Source organism: Musa acuminata, chromosome BXJ1-9 (genome assembly GCF_036884655.1).
Source record: "Musa acuminata AAA Group cultivar baxijiao chromosome BXJ1-9, Cavendish_Baxijiao_AAA, whole genome shotgun sequence".
NCBI lineage: Eukaryota > Viridiplantae > Streptophyta > Magnoliopsida > Zingiberales > Musaceae > Musa > Musa acuminata.
Window position 1 is genome coordinate 6,949,032 of NC_088335.1, and position 23,494 is coordinate 6,972,525.

At 37.0% G+C, this 23,494-nt stretch overlaps 3 protein-coding genes across 7 annotated transcripts; 1 reads left to right on the forward strand and 2 right to left on the reverse strand.

The window, feature by feature from the left end:
- Positions 1 to 3,115: 3,115 nt before the first annotated feature.
- On the reverse strand, positions 3,116 to 4,009 carry LOC135594235 (protein TIFY 5A-like). Its single transcript, XM_065084639.1, has 3 exons — positions 3,872 to 4,009; positions 3,687 to 3,777; positions 3,116 to 3,442 (listed from the first exon to the last, which is right to left on the reverse strand). Exons 1-3 carry the CDS (start codon positions 3,919 to 3,921, stop codon positions 3,200 to 3,202), a joined length of 384 nt encoding a protein of 127 aa, XP_064940711.1. The 5' UTR covers positions 3,922 to 4,009; the 3' UTR covers positions 3,116 to 3,199.
- Positions 4,010 to 5,197: 1,188 nt separating this feature from the next.
- Positions 5,198 to 9,392, reverse strand: LOC103997538 (uncharacterized). Of its 4 annotated transcripts, XR_001979764.2 has the most exons (5): positions 8,799 to 9,392; positions 7,983 to 8,183; positions 6,180 to 6,523; positions 5,604 to 5,694; positions 5,198 to 5,528 (listed from the first exon to the last, which is right to left on the reverse strand). XR_001979764.2 is itself a non-coding variant. In XM_009418785.3 (4 exons), exons 1-3 carry the CDS (start codon positions 9,294 to 9,296, stop codon positions 6,221 to 6,223), a joined length of 1,002 nt encoding a protein of 333 aa, XP_009417060.2. In that variant the 5' UTR covers positions 9,297 to 9,392; the 3' UTR covers positions 5,198 to 5,694; positions 6,180 to 6,220. The 4 variants fall into 4 exon arrangements, 3 of the variants coding, with proteins under 3 accessions (XP_009417060.2, XP_064938604.1, XP_018686969.2); XM_009418785.3 differs by having other exon boundaries at positions 5,198 to 5,694; XM_065082532.1 differs by lacking the exons at positions 5,198 to 5,528; positions 5,604 to 5,694 and adding an exon at positions 6,971 to 7,075 and having other exon boundaries at positions 6,399 to 6,523.
- A 3,895-nt stretch (positions 9,393 to 13,287) lies between these two features.
- LOC135582791 (protein ETHYLENE-INSENSITIVE 2-like) lies at positions 13,288 to 22,688 on the forward strand. 2 transcript variants are annotated; one of them, XM_065082533.1, is made up of 9 exons: positions 13,288 to 13,474; positions 14,241 to 14,431; positions 14,527 to 14,951; positions 15,845 to 15,931; positions 16,056 to 16,166; positions 16,261 to 16,473; positions 16,868 to 17,047; positions 18,774 to 21,542; positions 22,041 to 22,688. In XM_065082533.1, exons 3-9 carry the CDS (start codon positions 14,718 to 14,720, stop codon positions 22,338 to 22,340), a joined length of 3,894 nt encoding a protein of 1,297 aa, XP_064938605.1. In that variant the 5' UTR covers positions 13,288 to 13,474; positions 14,241 to 14,431; positions 14,527 to 14,717; the 3' UTR covers positions 22,341 to 22,688. The 2 variants fall into 2 exon arrangements, with proteins under 2 accessions (XP_064938605.1, XP_064938607.1); XM_065082535.1 differs by having other exon boundaries at positions 16,871 to 17,047.
- The last annotated feature ends 806 nt before the right edge of the window (positions 22,689 to 23,494 follow it).

The window sequence follows — 23,494 nt, forward strand, 5'->3', positions numbered from 1 at the left end:
TCCACGTTATCACTATTTGATCGGTTAGGGATAAGCATAGCCCATTGCTTACCAAAGCCAATATTAAGCTTTCAAGCTACTCTTTCAGAGATACAACTAGAAAAAAGATAGGCCAGTCAATCAAATAAGATACAAGGGTTTATCTTAACTAATCATATAACTTAATTATATAAAATCATGTAATCTAATACTGTTTGCTTCAACCTGACAAATAATTTGCACACCATCAAGCCTCAATGGAGGCAGATGAAGCCAGCACAGATCTTAATTAAGGTGCCTGCCAAAATAACTATGTGCGCACTTAATGATTAGTGTTGATCATTAACACTATGGAATCTCCAGCCACAAGAAGGTTGTTTGGTAACACCATGCTTAATTATCTGTGATTACCCAAATTCCAGAATAAATGTTATGGAATGATTAGTGTTGATCATTAGACCATGTTGCCACCATTAAGAAAAAAGACATGATTAGTTATCTGCTGCTCCTTCCTTATGTGTTCCCAAAGATTTGGAACAGCAAATGTAGAATGTCTGGTTGTTGTTCTTCTTCTTGCAGAATCTCCATTTCTACAGAGCAGAAGGTGGTAAAATCCACTTTTGGTTGGCTACAACAGGAGCAGCTTTGGCTCTGAGTGAGATATCAGTGTCTCATGATATGGGAAACATACATCTTTTGCTAGTTGAATGCTGTAAAAGCCAGTTGCCATACCAAAATGATGTAGAATTGGCAGTGCTAATAGCATTCTTTCCAACACTCTGTAGGTAATTCCTTCTACACAATTTATAAACAAAAATGTGGTCAATAGAGAAGATCTTACAACTGATAAAAATGTAAGTTGAAAATAGATTTTTAATGATTGAGATAATGCCTTCCTTATATATAAATATAAAGTATTTAATCATATAATAACTTTTTAAATTAATACGATGAATATTATCAATCAATCGACATATATAATCTATAGACAATTATTACAATGATAAAGAACCTATTAGATATGTTACAAATAAAAAAAAATTAAGATTGATTTATAAGGATTTGATGAGTATTTTGTTATCAATTTTAATTTTAAATATTTTTATCAATAATTTAGACTAAATAAAGTTGATAAACGAGCTAACCCATCAGATACAATATCAATATAATACTTAAATAAAATATTTTTTTACTAAACTTATTATTATGAAAATAATATCATATAAGGTAACCTCCGAATATGTTTTTATTTAAAACTCTTAAAATGCTTACTTGCATTTTTTTTTTTAATCGTAACTAATAAGACTAAGATTGATTTGACCATTATCGTAATATTATCAAATGTACTCCTCCTGACATAATCTTTTATAGAAATAGAATAAAATGGAATATGAGATCTAAGTATTTTCTATCCTTAAAAATAGTTATCCATGATCCAGTTATGACTCTCGACCTGGTCAGAGGGCTCACTGCCCCACTTGGGTGCAAGGCAGTACTATGCTATATGTCAGGTAGAATATTTATAAAAAGAAAAAAAATATTTTTCTAAAGGTCATTCTCTTTTAAGACAGAAAACTCACTCTCAGTTGTGTGTTAATGTTGATGTTGGCAAACACAATATAACGAGAGAGGAGGAGGAGATAGCAACTCTTGCTCAACATGGTGGATGCTCAAATCAGTAGGTTCAGATGGGCTTCTCAAACCCACATAACTCATGTCAAAAATAAAAAGGATTTTATTTACCCCTTTATCGTTGTGTTTTTTAAAAGTATCTACTTGTTAAAATTGATAGAATAAATGTAAATATATGTATATATATAGAACTATCTATTATCTTCTTAATATACCATTTAGCAGGACCAAAATGATATAGCTAAAGACAAAAAATGTGTTTAATATAATCAAATCATCTCCTTTACATATGATATATTCATCCATGACAAAAAAAAAACCCTATGAAGAATTATTCAAAATAGCATTTGAATAATTAGATGTGATCGAATCGTCTATCTCATGCAAGGTGGAATAAATGTAAAAAATTGTATACATAACTATCGAACATCTTCTTGATATACCATTTAGTATGACCAAAATAATCTCTTGCGCATAATATATTCACTCAGGGCAAAAGATGTATTCAATATAATCAAAACATCTCATGATATATTCATCCATGAAAAAATATCTTATGAAGTATTTGTCTCTTTTTATGCAATATATTTGTCAAAGATAAAAATAACTTTTGAATCACTAGATGTGATCAAATTGTCTTTCTCATGTAAGATAAAAGAAAATAATCAAAGTGTGCTCTTCACACACATAAACACAAGAAAAAAAGAAAAAAAAATGAAGCATCTTAGGCAATTAACGCCTAAAGCGTCTCCTTTGTATACGATATATTTGTCTAAAAAAAAAAAAAAAAAAACCCACGTTTGAAGCGAACCAAACCATCATTTGTCAAAAACAAGAAGGTACCTAATGCATCTGATGATCTTTCATATCTTATGCATCCACTCAAGATTAGCAAAAAAAAGATCTAATACACCCAAAAGGATTGATGCATCCCCTTCAGTTTGTCCCCAAAAAAAAGATATTAAAACTTATAATGTCTCAAAATTGAATTATTTATGTTAGTATACCAACTAGCTCCAAGGAATGGTCAACATAAAAAAGAACTTTTTAATCCTCAAGAATTTACACAGAAAAATATGGCTTTTTTACGATATATATATATATATATATATATATATATATATATATATATATATATATATATATATATATATATATATATATATATATATATATATAGTATGATTATTTGATATAAGTTGATATTTATGGTACTATCATCAAAATCTTAATCCATTATACGACCGATATCACTTCTATGAAGTGCAAACGTTAGACTTGCATTGATCAAACATGAAAACACCCGAAATGGAAATGTGAAACAGCCATTATTTCACCATAAACATACAAGAAAAAAGATATAGATTTATCAAACACATGCCATCACTTTGTAACTCGATTGAGACCAACGATTCATGCTATCAAACGCAGAAACCTGACACCTATTCCACCACAAACATGTCAGGCAAAAAAGTGAAGAACGAAGAAGATCATATAGAGGAGAAAGAGTCCCAGCTTTGTTGTTCTTACAAGAGAGAGAGAGAGAGAGAGAGAGAGAGAGAGAGAGAGAGAGAGTCGGTTATGACTGCTACAACTTGATTGGGAACAGCAGCAGTTTCTGCTGTCGACTGTAAGGAGAGGCATCACTCACTCTGGCCTTCCTCTTCTGTAGAAACCGCTGCAGCGATCGCTTCATCGACAGGCCGGGGTCGAGGACCTGCGGCGCCACCGCTCGAGAAGAAGACTCCTCCTCCTCCGTGCTTTGTCGCTGCTGCTTCGTGGTCACCGTGTCTTCCATCTCTTTCTTTGCCATCGATATGATTGCTCTTGCCTGGTTTCATCGGCAGCAACAACATCGAGTCCAAAGGTCAGTGAGATCAAACTACTCAAAAGGCTTGTAATATGATTGAAAAGAGAGAAGATAAGATTGCATGCAGATCGATATGTCTTCGAAGTCAATACTTGTAGTATATTCATCACTACAAAGTTACTAATCGATGTATAATTATGGAAGAGATATGATGAGTTAGAGAAAGCATGACAGAATAGAAGAGGAACTGAGAGAAACAACAGACTTGCATCTCTGTAGCGTCGCAGACGCAAACCCGCCCCTGGTAGAATATCGTCATCTTCTTCTGCTGCGCCTGCCGCCGCCGCTGCTCGACCCTAAACGTAACACACCCAGAAAAAAAGGAATCAACCGGCGAAACAAAGCAACCCGCTGCCTCCTTTCAGCGACGAAACCAAACGGAAGCGGTACCCGCTGCCAAGCGAAAGCCGGAGCTCAGGATCGCATCCCATCTCCGCCATCCTTTATTCTCTTCTTCCCGTAGTCTGTAACGTCCTCCTCTTCTTGCAGTGTTAAGAGCGGTGGAGTTTGGCGACGGGGAGAAGGAAGAGGAGCGGAACGGGTCTTGTAGACGAGACGCGTTCTCGAGCGCGTGGAGTCGGCGTGAGGGACGACGCGCGCACGTCGTTCTCCTTTTCCGTGCTGCTGCATTTGTCTCGTGGTGGACTTCTTCCACCGGTTGTGTTCCTCGTGCAGACACAGCGGTGGAGATTCATGCAGTCTTGCAGATGCACCGACGACAAGCCCAAAATATCTTTTGCGTGGCCGTATCTATGGATTCCACTGTGAGTGATTGTTTAATCATGATTATAAAGATGATTATAATAATTATAAACCTTAGGATATTGATTTGGTGATTATATATTAGATCGACTTCTTCCCCTTAATTTTTACATGAGGCGAAGTGGAGAGCCGAGGAAAGTTATCATTCGATAAACGTAAAATGCAAATCTTGTGCGTGTTTTTAGGTCATAAATTATGAAGAGTTGGTATGTTTTAATGCATTAGGAGCGAGTAATAATTGGGATGAGAAGTTAAAATGAGATGAAGGGACCGAAGTCTTGCTATCAATATCTATTAGAGTCGAACATTAAGCCAAAAAACATAATGCGAGAACGGAAAAGTCAACATTGCTTTTTGACCTTTGCCGCTAGAGTCAAAGATACGTATCTATTGGTCGTATCAAGTTCTTGTGTTTTTATTTTTGGAGATATTTGGGTCTTCTAGACCTATAAAAACTGGGCCGTGCTTTTTCTGTGAAGCTCGTTGATACTGCTTGCAATCAAAGACTTGAATACACAAATCAATTAATCTTGACTGGATCGAATCACTCTAGAAAACCATCATGCCACGTCTCATGGGTAGATTCGAGTCCCAATCGATTCAGTGCATTCCCATTCGATGTTTTCCCCTTCTTATTTGAGGCTCCGACTTTGTAGGGAATAGAAAAGAAACAGTCAGTTGACTTGTGGAAAGGGCAGAGATGTCAAAACAAAGACTTAGCAGAACACCTCGTATATCACACACAAACAAGGTCTTGTATTCAAGCATCCAAGTCACACAATCTATCAAAGGTATGAATCCACTTGTACCTTTTCTTCAAGTAGACCAGGGATAGGCATATGTTTAAGCCCAATGTGTTGCATGAGTGGTGAAGAAGCAATAAAAGAAGCACACTTGATGGTAACATGGTTGACTCTATGGCTCATCACAATGTCCTAAAGGGAAACAGAACTATGGTTTAATCAAAATTTTATGATCCTAACTCAGTATTATATATAATATAGTACCTATTTCTTTCATTTGTTTTCCTTCTTTCATCACAAATCAAAACAAGCTTACCGAGCAAAATTATAACTCGGTTTCAATGTGATTCCCAAGGTAGATGTGATGAGATGTGCACAAGATAATGATGATGGCATGATAAAGTGTGGGATTTGTCGACGAGGCAACAATCCATTGTCCCCACTGAGCCCGCTGTTATCATGTGAGAAGTATTTGGACAAGACATGCCACCCCCCTTCGTGTCATCACATTGGAGTTGTGCGTTAACATGTGACGGCAATTGCTGCATCACCAAAAACATGCACATATAAATAGCAAGAGAAACTTATTCGGTACATGTCTCTTTCTTTATCTGTACCTTTGCCTCGTCGCGAGGGAGAGGGAGAGACAGTGCTTGATTCAGTTAACATGGACACTCCAAATCAAAGATCAACTCTCCTAGATATGATCTGTAATGTCAAGAAAGCTGATGAAATGAGAATATTGAGATAATTAAGGAATAATAATAATCTCATTTATGAATAATTAGTTGTCTCTGATAAAAGATAAAACAAAAGAGAATCTATAAACATTATGGTAATGAATAATCAATAAACAAAAGACCTAAAAAGAGTTTACAAAAGACTTCTCTACTTGTGAAAATCATAATCACCCTCAGATCTCTTGAACATGCTAGAATTTTAAGCACCAAGGCTATAGATCAATATATAATGTGAGTACTAGTAATGACAAAAAAAAAACATATAGTAGCAATGTGTGTGTGTGTGTGTGTGTGTGTGAGAGAGAGAGAGAGAGAGAGAGAGAGAGAGAGAGAGAGAGGTATACAAGCATCTAACTGCAAGAGGTGGGCATATTCACATTATAAGAGTGCTTTACACTATCAACTAGCTTTCATCATCCTTACTCTAGAGTTTTTAAGCACTGGAATTCTTACAAGCTTTTGTCCTCCTGGAAGCGCCAGATGCAGCGCCAAGGTCATTTAGAAGGGCACTCTCGAGCCCAGTGACCAGACTTACCACACTTGAAACATGTGGAGGCTGTGGAACCAAGATGCTTTACCCCTGTCTCCATGTAATAATTATCTGATGACTGCTTGGTGCACTCCCTGGACCACTGGCCAGCTTGCCCACGTTTGAAACAAGATGAACTGCTCCTGTCACCAAAGAGCTTGCTGCTTGAATTTTCACATGTAACAGGATTTTCAGAACCAAACGTGTGTTCAGTGGTGGTGGTGTCCTTGCCATTGCACCATTTAAAAAAGCCACAGGATCCAGTCCCCTACATGATTAAGCCAGAGACGCCAACAGTAAAGAACAAAAGGAAACTAGTCATGCCATGAGCAAATGAACATCCAAGCAGCATTTAATGCGATTAATGATGAACCACAGCATCTGACACCGAAAGTGATGAAATTACAATTTGCAAGCATGGCACAGGATCAGATACCATGGTTTCTCTATGGAGAGGTAAAAGACTTGAAAGAAAATATTGCAGTCATACAGCTCATAGTGGGTACATGTAAAGCTCAAAATGTTCTCAAAGCCATATAAAAAGACCCATATGGATATTGCAAACCGGATAACGGGAACCAAAAGATATGACTAACTGAATGGATCACGAGCAAATAGCACAACTAACGATAAAATGAGAAAAGAGATAAAACCTTCAAAACAGTGACTAGATCACTCTTAGTATTGATTTTTGCTGGAAAAATCAAGAATATACCTAAAGAATTTGCACGTAGTAATTGTTTGTAGAATTGCATGGAAGTTTGAACGGTGGAAAAGGCAAAATGTCTGGTTGAACATGTTTCGCTCCTGATTCATTTGACTGGTAATAAAATAATGGATCAAAAATCTTCAAACATTTCACCTAGAGAAGTAATCTACTAATGAGATGATGTGACATGCAATTAAATCAGTAAATGACAAATCCTGAAAATTGTTACCAACATATTGCAAGGTAAGAACACAATACCAAAAAATCAAAGAAAAAGAGAAGGTTGTGAACAACATTTCATCAGGTTTGCATGAACACTTGTTGATTCTGAATTATTAGTGTTGATGTTCCATGGTCAGAATGGGACATTTCTGTCACCAAAAAAACCATTGCCTGGGTGAAAAATAAGCCTTCGGATGCCAAGGTATGCTCTTGTGAACCAACATGCCTAGACATATATGATCACATGTCATATGTATCAATATACAGTTTTATATGCAAATAACAAAGACATGTGCACGAAAGATATATGTTCACACATAACTTAGTTGAATACATTTGATCACCATAGATGGAAGAGTTAAAGTACATTAAAATGCTTATTCTCAAATATCCAAAACACAGATTATATATTATCTAACCCCAAAAAATATGTGGAGAAAACACATATAGACTTGGTTCTTATGCATCAGTAAATTGGATACATGAAAATGTTCATATCTAATTTTATTATCTCCAGTCAATGATAAATCAACATATTACGCAGCTCTCACCAATTACCTTATAACTAAACATAAGAAGCACAAGCAACAAGATTATACATGATCATATTTTTATAGAATTATCAACTGCTTCATATGAACTAAAGATTAATCAGCCTGAAGAAAGAGAAACACTGATTTAGAGGTTGCATCAGTGAAATTCAAAGGAAAAATTAATAAAATAGACTTTTTCTAGCAAAGAAAGCAACAAAATAAGTTAGATAAATATAAGTTGCAGACAAAGTCATTTAACATACCTCATCCAGTGGACAACGGTAATACTGCTGACCCACATTCTTTCCGGCTTTTGTGACTAGCACTAAGCAAGAGCCAGCACCACATGGGCATTGAAGGCATGGAACTGACAAGCTAGGTTGATGATTCAAGGGTTTTCGAGAAGAAGAGAGACTTGACAATGGATTATCACACCATTCAAAAAAATTGCAGCCTCCATTGTCCTTGTAAAATAAATGTTGTCAGAAAAATCACAATAATCAAACGGAGTTTGAGCTCCGCAAATTATTGTTAGGCTACCAAGTGGCTAGTTGAATGAACAAAGACCAATCAAGAAAGAAAAGATAGCTCCAGAGTTTCTTATTTGCAATGAAACAAAAGCAGCTACCAAGGAGGACAGGAAATGAACAACATAAGTGCATGCAATTATTTACTAGTACAGATCGGAAGGAATAACTATATAAAACATGATGCCCCCATTTATTCCATATAACAAAGCTTCATTTAATATGGCACCACATTAGTGATAATCTCTGGCTTCTACTACAGCTAATTACTGTGAGCCAAAGTATCACTAATCCCAGTAAAAGAAATCCTGAGCATTTCTCTTGAGAGATAGAGAGAGAGATCTTTCTGGACTAGCCATACACTTGCCATCTCCAGTTCATTCTATACGTATCGAACAAAGAACGTAAGTGGCATGATTAAGTTAAACTGAGATTTCTTTTTCCGCTCCCTGCTACTAAATCTATTTGAGGAAAAACAACAAACATGTGATACGCATATCCGATTCAAGATGGATACAAAACGGAGTTGGCATGAGAGAACCATATGCTCACCAGTTTGAGAGGGCAAGTATAGAATTTCCTCCCTGGATTCTTGGCCGTGTTAGAAGTGCGTACCAAACATGTCCCCGACCCACAAGGGCAGGCCTTCTGTGGCACCCCGTCGTCCTCTCTGCCAACAAAACCGCCTCCGGAAACCGATCCTTCTCCCCGTTCCCTTCCGCGCGCGGCGTCGCAGTCCCTCGCCCAGTGGCCGGCCATGCCGCACTTGAAGCAGGCGCCGCCAGTGGTCGAGGATGACGAATGCGGTGGGTTGCTGCCGGTTCGTAGGCCACCGCTGTTGTTTCCCTTCTTTTGGCCGAGCTTCAACTGCTGCTGCCATAGGGAGCTATGGCTGCCTCTGAGCGCGGCCATATAGGAGCCCTCCTCGGTGGCGGGGATGCTAGCGACGGAGGAGAGCTTCTGCCGCTTGGCGCTGCCTCCGACCGCCGCGGCCTCCGCCGCTTCCACCAGCGAGAGGAACTCGGCGTCGTCCTCCACCACCTCCGTCATCTCATCGACGCTTCCGAGTCGAATTCCGGCGCGCTTCTATACTCTCGGCCTTTTCGGATTTCCCTTCCCGCCCTTCTCGAAATTTCCATTTCGCGTTACCATCGGGAGTTCCGCCAAACAGACGAGCCGAATCACCCCTGATATTTATTTCGGGGGTGACGTTACCATCATAACGTGGGCCCGGCCGTGATTGCGTTCCCGGGCGATATCTTTGTAGGCCCCTCGACGTGAGAAGTTCGGTAGGCCACATCACCCATTGCAAGAGTACCGAGAGCGATATGGTCCACCTGTTCCTAACGACTCATCATCAGACACTAATTTCCGATTTTTCACAATAAATATTAATCCAATAAATACTGTAATGAACTAACTTTACGGTGAGAAGGCCCACTATATAAATGTCTTGAATTAAAGCTTGATTTAACTTACAAAAACCTTTATCCAGTGTGTAAAGATTATGATCCTGATGATGGATAAAATAAAGAATAAAAAGCCAATGTATACAAATAAATCACATACATCATGTTCCGATTAGTATTATTGGCAAACTTCATGATGATATATTGATTTAAAAGTTTAAATTTTTTAAATACTTTTTAATTATATTAAATTTCGTACAGATGTTGAAACATCAACTCCAACTCGCATATAAGATTTATAGTGACAAGTGGTCGACAAGCCAACGGCTTAGTCGGACAAATATGTATAAAGATTGTTCGATATAATGTTTGTTTATGTTCGGATCTTTTAATTTTGTTTATACTTTATAGAACATGTTAATGGCTTATAGTATATTTGGCAACCCCATTTTGATTAAATTTTATGATCATCTTACACCTATAAATATATGTTGTGTTTTTGTTATTGTGTTGAGATAACTTTATAAAAATAAAGTAGTATGGAGTGTCAGCTAACACGATACTTAAGAGCTATCCGAAAAGCATATGATTGGATAAGCCTTTAAAATAGTGTTTAATATCAGTATTATATGGACACTTGTGAAAACTTTCGGTTGTGGTAGACACCCCTAGACTATTTGTCGTATAATCGATTAGAGCTTACTAAGTTTATGTTTTAATTTACATAGCCTATCAAGTTTTTTCTAAAATATATATTTATGAGATTTTGATTTAAATAATTTATCTAACTCATCTTCTCTTGTGCATGTACTTAAGGAATCATAAGAGGTTTCCGGAAAATCGATCTTTTACGGATGGACATACAAGAGTATTGTACGACTTAGACAAAATCAACTAAGTTCGTAATAGCACATTCTCCTTTTGTCGTTGATGATTTCAGGCATAATCATCATCAGAGTCACCTATAAAAGGAACCCCAGGTACGCTCCCGCTACACTACTTTACCTTAATATTGGTCGATCGAGTCTAATCGAACCAAACCCAAAAACTAACTTGATTGTTGGAGGCGCATTTGTTCGGAATGAACCCGACATAATTTTATATATTTGATACTCTATGTACAATGATCTGGAGTTAAATTAACTTACAACAGACCTTAGTTAAATCTAAATCATTATTGGACAATCAAAACCTACACTAGCACAATCAATTAAAAAAAAATAAATTTACATAAAACATATGGCATACATCTTAAAAACTAATATATAATATGGCGAATCTTTAGTATAAAATATGGTTTGGTTTCGATCCCTTTCTAGGATAAAAGTTTCTAAGATATTAAATTTGCCACAGGCAACCGGGTATCCCCCAAATGTTCATGGTCAAGTGTTTGCTAGCTCAAATGCCTGTTTTCCCAGCTTTGGAAGCTCCTTTAGCTGACTTGTTGTTGTCGTTGTACACAAGATCAGCATGTTCTTGTTGACTTTCTCTCCCAAACACAACACGAATGTTCATGCTCTCTAGTGTTAGAGAGTATCTTTTCCTCACTTTTGACCCTCCTTTAGCTTAGGAGTTATTGTTGTTGTTGTTGTACACAAGGATCAACATGTTCTTGCTGACTCTCCCTCCACAGTCCACCCTCATGTGAATAGATACTCTCTAGATTTTTGCTCGTCGGTGATGAAGGTATGTTCAATGTCCCATCAGACACAAATCTCCGTATACACAATGACAAATCTCTATCCGAGAGAGTAGAAGACTTGACTCTCTCTCTCTCTCTCTCTCTCTCTTTCCAATCTTTACAAAGATGATCTCAAGATACATACACGAGGGGAAGAATCCTTCATTACTACCAACCTCTCTTTATATATGTCCATAGATATATCAATGTATTTAGGAGAGGTCCAAAACATGGATAGCTCATGTGAAGAATCTTTATAGGAGATCTCGAGGATTAGTCATGTGAAGCCTTGTAGAGTTCTACAACATGGTCTTGCAGAAACGTCTGTATCTGGAGAAGGATCAGAACCTCCTCCGTCTCTCTCTCTCTCTAAAGCAAGAGATTTATGCCCTTAGACACTCTCTAAAGAGGTGTACAGGGACCATCCGCCGTGACCTGACATGATGGATTTCACCTCCTGTGGTTTGAGATTTTATCTGTCAGTGCTCAGGTAAGTTTCAATGTTTCTCTCAGGTAGCAGTTCATCGGAGAACCCTAAAACCTTCTGCTCTGGAGTTCTTGAGGTGAGAGCGAACTCCTGAGCTTTTCTGACTTGAATCAACACTGCAGATCAGACCAAAACATTCATGTGACATGTCAGGAAAAGTCTCAGCTCACACCAGAAACCACCACCAGTGGTGGATCCACCCACAACAAAAAGAAAAGGACACAATAAATGATAATAATTGATCTCACTTAGATCAGGTCAATGTCAATATCACTTTCTTACTCATTCACCTACTCATCAGATCCTCCTTCCACCTCACACAGCATGCAAATCCAAACCTTGTGTCCATGTTCATAACTTTGAAGAGCTCATCAGACCAATCGCTTTCCATTCTTCTGATGCTTGCAATGGTATTCTGATAGAACTTAAATTATCTTATGGTCTCCAAATTAGAGCTCAATTCTACTATTCTTTTTTTTTCTTTTTATCTTTGTCATCGTATTGATGGCCACTATTAAAATCGAATACGCGAGACTTTCGTCAATAGGAAAAAAAATAATGTATCCAGTTTTATTCCATAATATATATCAAACTCGATCTTTAATTCTTAATACATCATCCATGAGATTTTCATCGAAATATGAAATATGAGAGAAATTAATATACACAATTTTATTCTATTAAGTGATAAGATGGGATTAACCCTATAATCTTTCTATAATATACTTATCCTTACAAATTTTACATGCAAATTTATTGTTCCTTTTTTTTTTGTTGTCAAAAATTCAATATTTTGATTTTTTTTATTACAAGGCATCTTTATTTCCAATTTTCAAATAATTTTAATATCAATCTTTATGAAAACAATAAATTTATCTTTAATTTTTGATGTAGCATGTATATATTGAAATACTAATGTCCTTCATATATAAATTCATGTTTTTTTGTAATTAACCTTAATTAGTTGAGTTCAAACCAAATATGTAAAAAAATAAAATATTTTAAAAATTATTTTATTTTTTATAATTATAATAATTTTTTAATGAGCATTTATATAATATTACATTTCGGTTAGTAGCTAATCGAGATTATCATGATAACATAATATGAAAGTCTATAGTGTCTGTAATAATAAATATGTACTAAAATTTTTATATATATGTATATATATCGGAATCCAATATACTTTATATATATATTTATCCTTTCTATATTCCGTATTGATGGAATTTTCGTGTAGTAAATTTATAACATTTATATAATGAAAGGAAAAATATAAAGTAATAGTGATGAAAGGGTATATGTGTGAATATTAAATTTTCAGGGTGTTTCCCAGAAAAATATAGTCAGAGGTTGAGACTCGACAGGGATGTATATGCAAAAATCCATCACAGGTACATAAATAAATATAAAATAAATATTAAAGGAAGTAAAATGAGGAAGAATTTAAGTATAGCTTTGGGAGGCTTTTCTCCTCCTCAAGCTTCCACTCCCCCTTGTTGATTGCTGCTGGGAACCCCCCCAGCAGGGCTGTTTGATGCTTCCGGCAGTGGCGGCCATGGAGGTGTGGGGGTGCAGGCGGAGTTGTTCGGTCTATTGTGGTCACTGTGGTGGTGATGGCGACCAATCCTGGCTCTTCAAATGGACATAGGTACAGCTTTTATCAATCATTGGTCCCATACGGACGTTTAGAATTCGGCCCTTGAGCTTTCTGAGATTGTTTGGGAGTTCTTGGGGAGAGGATTTGGAGCCGGGAGGAAGTGCAAGAGGGTGTGTATCGACCGCGAGAGCCCGGAGGTTCCTTCTGCTGTATCCACTTGTTCTCTTTTCCTCTTCTGGTTCTTCGGCTTGCTAGAGAATCTTGTTTTGTAGAGGGTTTGTGCGCTCGAACAGCCTGGAAAGAGGTTTGGTGGTAGATCGATTGATATTTCTTCTCTGGGAGTTGGATTAAGTGGGTTTTCTTAACCATGGAAATTATTAGGTTATTTTTCTCATATTCGTCATCCATCTCCTTAAGTTCTCCAGATTAGTGGAAGGTGTTAGAGGAAAACTCTTTGATGGGTGCTTCATCTGATAAAAAGGAAGTATTGAAATGACTAGGTTGCTGAATTTGGAGCAATTAAACAAGTGCTGGATCTTAAAGCAGATTGATTAATGTTTAGGTGTAGCTCTTTTTAGGTATCGGTTTAGCTGTGGCTTGGTCATCAAAAAATAGAAAATTTTACCATCTTTAAACCTGTCTTGAACCTCTTCTTTTCTGGACTAATCCATAATTGTGGAAGTGTTCTTTATTATGTTCTTTAGCCAGTTTTTGGATAGCGAAGCTTCCATGTTTGGAGGAACTTGTTATTATCTTTAACTGAAATAGTTTAGTTCAATTCCTAGATTGGTCTTATTTTTTCTATTCATTTTACCAGAAGGTCACTGATGTTGTTGCGGGTGAAGTGGATTAGGGCTGTAATACTTGTGAACAGCACTAGGCTCTGTTAATAATATCACCTAGTGGTTGGCAAAGAGTTTGTCCTGGTTGTAAGCATCATTAATTCGAAGTTAGTTTCCAGCTGTCACTGCTTCAGGACTGCTACCATTGGCTGTTGCTGCTGAAGAGGTGTGAGTTCGCTACTTCACTTGAAGTATCTTTTGAAATTTGAGTTACTGAGGCAACACCATGTTTTTCCTTGTATGCTGCTTGGAACATACCAGATAATCACCACCAGAATCAACTCTAAGAAAAGCACTGGCAGATGTTTTGGTCTAGCTGAAGGATATAACTTGAATCAACAGAATCTGTTTGGCAGCATATTCAACATTCTCAAATTGCAGACTTTTGAAAGGGTTTTTTTCTAGTCAGTTGTATCACACGTAATATTTTCTGGAGAAGTTATCATCAAAGCATGGAGTCTAGGACATCTAGAGGAGTGATGGCTCATCTTTTTCCGTCTCTTGGTCCTGCACTTGTCATTTCTATGGGATACATAGACCTTGGAAAGTGGTTGGCAGCTGTGGATGGTGGGGTCCGATTCGGAAATGATCTGGTGTTACTAGTTTTATTTTTCAACTTAGCTGCCATTCTTTGCCAGTACCTTGCAACATGTGTTGGCATTGTCACCAGAAAGAATCTTGCACAGGTACTACTTCCCAACTTGTTTGCTTCAATATTTAGTCATTTTCCTGAAACCCGTGCAAAACATCATTTACTTTCATGTAGTTGCAAGTTAAAATCAATAAAAAGCTTGCTTCTTAATGGTTCTATGAGTGAGAAGCCTAAAGCAAAAAGTGAATACTTTGAGAACTTGACATTTATACCCAGAGGATATGGTAAAAGAAGCAACAACACAATAAAAGTGAATGTTTGGCCCACAGTTTGTTTGACATATGATTGTATCGGTACTAATCAGATTTTTGAAAAATGCACTTACGACTAATAGTGGGCTACCACTAGTTCTATGTATCAGTCACAGTAAGGACTTTTTTTAGTCCATGCACATGAGCATGTTGATGTATTTGTGTGTTTTCAAAGGTTTTTAACATCTTGCAATGTATCGATACTAATCAGATTTTTGAAAAATGCACTTACGCCTAATAGTGGGCTACCACTAGTTCTATGTATCAGTCACAGTAAGGACTTTTTTTTAGTCCATGCACATGAGCATGTTGATGTATTTGTGTGTTTTCAAAGGTTTTTAACATCTTGCAATGTATCGATACTAATCAGATTTTTGAAAAATGCACTTACGCCTAATAGTGGGCTACCACTAGTTCTATGTATCAGTCACAGTAAGGACTTTTTTTTAGTCCATGCACATGAGCATGTTGATGTATTTGTGTGTTTTCAAAGGTTTTTAACATCTTGCAAATGAAATAATGGCTGTGATGTCTGTCTTAGTTGGGAAGCAGAGGCTTGATGCAAATTTTCTTTTTGAGCATAGTATTCATTTCTCTCTTTTATGGTGTGGCCCCTTTCTCATTAGATGCACTGAACTTTTTTTTTTTTTTCTTCTTTTTGTTGCTTGTGCACAAGATTTGCAGCGTGGAATACTCAAGGACAACATGCATGATATTGGGAGTTCAATATCAGCTATCCATGATTACCTCAGACCTGACTATGGTGCTTTCTGTGTTTAATCAGTTTTATTATATTTTTTTATCACTGTTATGTTCTACAATATTATCACTCTGTTAACATGGATAATAAGGTCTTAATTAACATGATTCATTTTGCACTTTTGCAGATTTTGGGAGTAGCACATGGTTTCAACCTTCTTTTCGGTGTGAACATATTGGGCAGCATCTGTTTTGCTGCAGTTGCTTCTGTTTTGTTACCCATTTTTGTTGATCTATTGGTAATTCATTAATTTGTACCCTTTTTGTTATTAAAGTTACAGTTGGACATGGATAGATAAACTTTAATGGCTGCCTATTCTGCTTGAGGTGCAGAATGATCGGAAGGCTGAAGCATTATACGAAAGCTTAGCTGGTTTTGCTTTGCTGTTGTACGTGCTTGGGGTACTAATCAGTCAACCAGAAATTCCTCTTCCAACGAATGTTACTTTCCCCAAGCTGAGTGGAGAGAATGCATACTCACTTATGGCCCTTCTTGGTGCGAACATAATGGCACATAATTTTTATATCCACTCTTCAATCGTCCAGGTAAGTTGACTGAAATTTTCTAATTGTTTTTATTTTTCAGTAATCTTTCTGAATCTCTTCACCTTATTGGTGAGTTAGAATTAGGGCCAGAAGCTTTAATTCTGAATTTACCATATAAAATGCACAAACTTCCATTTTTCATTTTTATTTTATATAAAACCATTATTCTGGAAAGGGATTATTCTGCATTTTATGCATCTGAAAAATTAGGATTGAGGCTGCCACTGCGAAGTACAATTTTGGGTCCAGAAACCAAGTTTCAGGAACTCTTGTTAATCCGATTTTGTTTCTTGTAGTTATGAGGCACCCATTTGTGACATTTCTTGTTTTGTTCTTGGAATGTTTTGATTCAGTTGTTTCTAAAAATTGTATCGTGTGATTTGTCTATATGCAGCAGAAGAGACTCCCGAATGTTCCTGTAACTGCCTTACTTCATGATCACTTTTTTGCAATCCTGTTCATCTTCACTGGCATATTTGTGGTTAATTATGTGCTGATGAATTCGGCCGCAGCTGTTTTTGGCATTACCGGTATTGAACTCAAATTTGAAGATGTGTCTCTGCTGATGGATCAGGTTATATGCCTTTATTCCTTGCCATATAGTTTCCATCGATTGTATATTTCTTTAAGTAGCATGTACTCTGATATATACCCTCCGATTGATATACTCACAGCTTTCCATCAGATTCATTATTTTCCTCACTGAGTGTATAGTAACATCAAAATCTAATGCAAGTTGAAAGATGAATCAGTTCTTTTCTTGATTATGTTCAGTCTGCAAATGATATGCTTTGTAACCTGGTATGCGTGGCGTAAGAAAAAAGAAATAATATTTTTGCACCGTTGAAAAGAAGAACCTCCAATATGAAAATGTAATTTTCCAATCTGATGATCAATAAGGAGACCGAATGAGATGGTAAATGGATTGGGGTTGATGATCTTAAATAAAATGAGTGAGAAATAGTGACCAAACAATGATGTGTATTAGTGTGAACCACCCCTTGTTGGATGCTTGGATCAACCTGGTAGAGACTTTCAAGAGAATAGTGACCAAAGCGTGGTCTGAATATACTGGATCTGCAACAAGTTCTCTAGGATGATGTTGCAAACTAGCAAAGTTTTGATTAAAAGCATCTATAATTTGAATCTTAATTTAGAAGTTAATCTTGTATTTTTCTTTCTTCAAGAATTCATTACATTTTAATGAGCTGGAGATGGATGGTTGATGATGCTTATAGCCTCCACTAACATCAGAGAATAAGTATCCTAAACATCTAGATAAATACATTAATTTCATGCACTTGCCAGTGTATATAAATAAATTGCATATGATCTTTTGCATCACTTTTATATACAGTGTCCAAGTGAAATTTAATAAAGGATTTGAATGTCATCATCATTTATATGGCAGTTATCACTTCACGATTTTATAATATAATTAGCTCACAATTAGGCTTTAGAAGTTGATTTAAGGATATAATGTGAAACTTATTTGGATCTTTTTGATTATAGAGCACTTTTTCAGATTCTGAAACCCAAAATCTTTCTTTTTGTCCAATGATTCGCCTGCCTTTGAGCATGGATTAAGTGGTCTTCCACAATTGTGGCCACTGAATTGGCTTTAAGTTTGACATGCTGGAATTCACCATTCTTTTCATCAGGCACCTTTGTCTAGAAATTTACAGGTCAGGATGTGACTTTTAGCATGAGAACAATCCTCCACAGTTGGCGGATTGATGAAAAATTGCTGTCAAGTTACACTGGTTACTTTCAGGTGTCTCAGCATCAATCCACAGAGAGATGCTTTCCTTTCTGTCTGGAAGGCGCAGTCAAAATTTCCACATCTATATAAGACTTAAAAGAGTCATTTTTTTGGTTTCTACATAGCTAATGTATTGTAGATTGCTTATTTGGGTTTTGACTACCAAAATTCATAGTTTCACAAATAATTATATAAAATGTTTTGGTTAATAAACCTTCATCACTTATCTCAAAAAGAAAAAAACAAAGGTTCTACATACTACATGGTACCCTGTTTATCATGGGACCTTTCGTTGCTTTCTCAACATAGCAGCTTTTCCTGTTCGTTCACTCATCGAAGTTCTATATTTGATTGCTTTGTCAGAATACGAACATTAACCTTACATAAGGCTCATTGGTGGAAAAAGATTCATGTAGCCAACCCTAAGTAGTTGGAACATTATGGCATGTTTTTGTTGTTGTCTCATGATAAGTACACTAAAAAGTTGATGTTATCTTTTGGCAATGTATTTTAACTTTTTCATACTTGAACTTTGCAGATTTTTTGGATTCCTATAGCACCTGTTGCAATATTTCTTGTCCTTGTATTCTCAAGTCAGATTACAGCTTTAACTTGGAATATCGATGGGCAAGAAATCTTGCAGTATTTTTTTGGTGCAAACATCTCTGTTTGGGTTCAGGTTCTGTTAGTTAAAGCTCTTTCTGTCATTCCAGCACTTTGCTGTGCAAAGTGTGCAGGCACTGAAGGGATATTTCAATTGCTTATTTTCTGTCAAGTTATACAGGCTATGCTTCTTCCATCTTCCGTAATTCCCCTTTTCAGAGTAGCATCGTCACAATCAATAATGGGAGCATTTAAAATATCATGGTATCTGGGAATTGTGGCTTTGTTGGCATTTTTTGGGATGCTTGCTTCAAATGTAATCTTCATCACTGAAATGTTATTCGGAAATAGCAGTTGGATAAATGACCTTAGGGGAGGTATGAGTAATGGTGGAATTGCCACATGTGCTGCCTTTCTTCTTGTCGCCTGTGTGTCAATGTGTTTTATGCTGTACTTGACAGTTACGCCACTGAAGTCTGCAAGTGATAAACCAGAGACAGATATAGGAATGTTACATTCACGAATGGATGAGCTTGAACTATCAAGGGGAAGAAAAGATGATGTTCAAGATAAAATTGCAACTAATGAAGATATGCTTTCGGTGGAATCTGCTTTAGAAATTACCTTGGAGCACCATGATGATAAATCATTTTTGGATTCTAATATTGACCAATCTGATACAGCTATTAATCCTGATCATGATTGCCATCAACCTACCCATGATTCTGTTGCTTCTGATACTGCTATTGATCCTGATCATGATTGCCATCAACTTACTCATGATTCTGTTGCTTCTGATGCAGCTATTGATCCTGATCATGACTGCCATCAACCTACTCATGGTATCAGTGCTTCTGATACCTTTAGTACCGCAATGTTTCAAAATGAAGAATTGAAGTCTGTTAATGAAATTGACTTAGAAACTCTGAACAAGACATCCTCTGCTAGCTTGTTAGATCCTGGTGTTGTAGAAAGACAAGAATCTGATCAAGTGCAGAAAGATTTGGCATTAAAGGCAGATATTTCCAGAGATAAGGACAATGAAGAGGTTTTGGTGGCTAAGGAGTCAGTAACCAAATCATTGCCACCTTTGACATCTGAGGATTCTGGATCCTTTAATCCTGTTCAGGTAAAAGTTTCTGATGGTGGTATTGGCAATGAAAGCTCATCAAAGTCATCTGGATTAGGTCGTTCCTCTCGCCGGCAGTTGGCAATCATTTTGGATGAGTTCTGGGGGCACCTTTTTGATTTCCATGGGAAACCGACACAAGAAGCCATTGGGCAAAAGTATGATGCTCTATTGGGTTTAAACTTGAAAACTGTTAGTTCAATAAAAGTGGATGTAGGAACAGAGTCTTCGATTAATTTCTGCACAGATGCGGATAGGGGGGCAATTTTCTCACCAAATTCAATGGATTATGGCTCTCCGAAACGAATGAATATGTCTAAGGGAGAGTTATCATATGGGTTTCGGATGGGATCCCCATCTCGGTCTCGCAACATTCAAATACTGAACACACGTTCACAAGCCTTGTCTAGCAGACAGCTCGATTCGAATGAAAGACCTTATTCTAGTTTATACTTGCCACAGTGTTCTGACAATCATGATTATCAGCCAGCAACAGTACATGGGTACCAGATAGCATCTTATGTCAAAGAAATTGGGTCAGGGAGAACTCCTTATTTGTCAAATGTGTCACTGGACTCTCCTAAAATTTCTAAATCTCCTCCATCAATTCCTCCAGGTTTTGAGGACTCAGTTCTGTATGGTGATAGGCAAAATGGGCTAGGTTCGCTTGCAACATCTAGTCTGCAAAGCCCAAAGATGCCTCGAGTTCGCAGGGTCCAGGTAGAAGGACCTTATTTCAACCCTTCTTTAATTGAACCTAGTGAAAATGCTGGCTCCTCTTCCTGCACTAAGAAATATCATAGTTCACCAGACATTTCTGCACTTATTGCTGCCAGCAGGAACTTGTTATTGAACGAGGCAAATTCAGGTGGTCCTATTGGTCAGCCATCTTTGGGTAGGATGATATCTCAACAGCAACATTATTTGAATCCTATCTCCAAGACTGGAGTTTCGTTAGCTTTTGATGAACTCTATCAACCCAAACTTCATAGGGATGTTCTCCCACTTCAGTCAAAGTTGAACCCAGACACCAGATCCCTTTGGTCTAGACAACCATTTGAACAACTGTTTGGCATGCCAAATGGAGGTGAAAGTAGAGGGGATCGAGCAGTTACTGACAAACTAAGTAGTGCTTCGGAAGAGCTTTTATCATGTGCAGATTCAGAACTCAAGTTATTGCAATCTCTTCGTTTTTGTATTACAAAGCTCCTGAAATTAGAGGGATCAGATTGGCTATTTAGACACAATGGTGGTTGTGATGAAGAACTAATTTGTAAGGTTTCTACAACCGAGAAGTATATACACAAAGCAGGTGCAAATGACATGAATCAGTTACACTCTAATAGACTTCAGTACTTGTCATCTGATCAAAGGCTTAGTTCAGTTCAGAGGAATGAGGAGGCAGATACCCCTTACTCTCTGTCGTTGCCGAACTGTGGAGATGGTTGTGTATGGCAAGCATCCCTGGTTGTAAGTTTTGGAGTTTGGTGTATTCATCGGATCTTAGAGCTGTCCCATGTGGAAAGTCGGCCAGAGCTATGGGGCAAATACACATACGTTCTTAACCGCCTTCAGGTAAAAAATATATATTCTTAACCACTTTCAGGTGAATATACTCCAGGAGTCTTCTCGTTGTGCCTTTCTTCATTTCATAATGTGAAAAAACTGAAATGAGAAGATACCACAGACACTGTTTAGATTTATAATTCTCTAGAACATATGATGTGCTTGCTTTTTTCATGGATCCTGGTAAATATGTAGACTAAGGTGAATGGTGACTGAGACTGGTTTGCTGTTTCTAAGTTTCATATCCCACTATATGTCATTTCATTATTTTTTTTCCTGGATTATTCAGATGTAGGACAACTATATACTTATTGCATTTTCTTTTGCACCCGCCATGAGTGAACATAGGCTGTGTGATAACATGAGGGTAAAGTGGATCTTTCCTTATGTTTTTGGTTTATCTTAGATTGCCGATTTTCGCCCTTCCTACTTTTTCCCCTACTGTATTTTTTCATAAGTGATATCTTATATAGTATATAGTAAATTTTTTTTGGTTATTCAACACAGGGAATTCTTGATCTTGCATTTTCCCGACCACGGAATCCCCTCAGCACCTGTTCCTGTCTTGAACTAGCACCAGAAGGTTCCAACCAGTTGCTGCTAAGCCAACACTCAAAACCAATCAGGGCACCATTTACAACTGCGAGTATGATACTTGAGATCATTAAAGATGTCGAAATCGCTGTCTCTGGTCGCAAGGGACGGACAGGCACTGCTGCAGGTGATGTTGCATTCCCGAAGGGGAAGGAGAACCTGGCATCTGTGTTGAAGCGCTATAAGCGGCGGCTCTCTAACAGGAACACATGAAGGTTCTTCGTCTCGCTAGATCCAAACGACCTCTTCTGTTTTATAGCATAATTACTAATGCTTTTGGTGTCTCTGAATCATGGGTTTTTTCGTTGAGAAAACGTTTCCAGGATTCAGAGTTTCTTGCTTTTTGTCCCTCTAAATTTCCCTTTTGATGTATGTTTTTGGATTTTTAATCGGCAGAGTTTATGCATATAGATGCTGGGAACTGCTGTATTTTCATGATCTTTGTCCTAACTTTTCTAATCTAATTTCTTGTCCATAATTATGTTGGATGATTATATCAATTGTGTAATCCCTGCAATCTTTCAATCTGCTTACGTTAATGAAATTCTCACTCTTCTGTCAGCTGCTGCTTGTAATGCTGCAAACTTCTATAGATATTTAATATTGAAATAACCACTGTCAGGATTGTCGTATGAGAACCAAGTTTGTAAAATCTCTCATTTTTCTGTTAACATGCTTTGTTTCAATTACTTAGGATTCTCTACAATACTCGTGACTTGTTACCTTGATCATATCTTCTTGCCCTGAATCATTATATTAAGATTGTTCATCAATTAATCCTTATCTTAGTTTCCAAGTATTACTCACAAATTCTTTGATTCTTTCATTCAGTTGGTCTATGGACTGAGTGCAGCTCTCTGCTATGGCTGCTTCGCTTTGTTTCATATGTGGGTGGAACATATTTTTTTAGTGTTACTTAATATACAAAGCAAAATTCATATGATTCCTATACCTTTTACACATCTGTAAATACCAGTAATAATCATGTTTTGTGATCATACATGAAGCTTTTAAGCTCATGCCTTTTGCAGTACAGTATCATAGCAGATCCTACACAATCAGAGTGAATTGCATACCCTTAAACATAGCTGCCAAAAGTACAATCACCTTTGACAGAGGAAACTGCATGAGATCAAGTAATTTCTTGAATCTATGTGAAAATAATCAGAGCAAAGGCTCATGTGATAACATAACAACATGTTTTACTGCTAAATGTAAAGAAAAAAAAAAGGATTATCAAGTTAGGGATAAGATTGAGAGATGCATATCACAGGTTTGATAAAGAGGGAAACTTCAAAGGGTGTTTGCTGATGATAGTAATGTCAAGTACTATTGAAGTTCCCATTATTTACAAGATTGAGACAAGA

What these genes read in the sequence shown, in the direction of transcription:
- LOC103997538 (XM_009418785.3), bottom strand. Translation starts at nt 9,296, where the DNA reads ATGACGGAGGTGGTGGAGGACGACGCCGAGTTCCTCTCGCTGGTGGAA. An exon ending in ATACTTGCCCTCTCAAACTG is followed by an intron (nt 8,184 to 8,798) that starts GTGAGCATATGG and finishes TTATTTTACAAG; the next exon opens with GACAATGGAGGCTGCAATTT. An exon ending in ACCGTTGTCCACTGGATGAG is followed by an intron (nt 6,524 to 7,982) that starts GTATGTTAAATG and finishes TTAATCATGTAG; the next exon opens with GGGACTGGATCCTGTGGCTT.
- LOC135594235 (XM_065084639.1), bottom strand. Translation starts at nt 3,921, where the DNA reads ATGGCGGAGATGGGATGCGATCCTGAGCTCCGGCTTTCGCTTGGCAGC. An exon ending in CGGCTTTCGCTTGGCAGCGG is followed by an intron (nt 3,778 to 3,871) that starts GTACCGCTTCCG and finishes TGTTACGTTTAG; the next exon opens with GGTCGAGCAGCGGCGGCGGC. An exon ending in GCGACGCTACAGAGATGCAA is followed by an intron (nt 3,443 to 3,686) that starts GTCTGTTGTTTC and finishes CGATGAAACCAG; the next exon opens with GCAAGAGCAATCATATCGAT.
- LOC135582791 (XM_065082533.1), top strand. Translation starts at nt 14,718, where the DNA reads ATGGAGTCTAGGACATCTAGAGGAGTGATGGCTCATCTTTTTCCGTCT. An exon ending in CCATTTTTGTTGATCTATTG is followed by an intron (nt 16,167 to 16,260) that starts GTAATTCATTAA and finishes CTTGAGGTGCAG; the next exon opens with AATGATCGGAAGGCTGAAGC. An exon ending in TCCACTCTTCAATCGTCCAG is followed by an intron (nt 16,474 to 16,867) that starts GTAAGTTGACTG and finishes GTCTATATGCAG; the next exon opens with CAGAAGAGACTCCCGAATGT.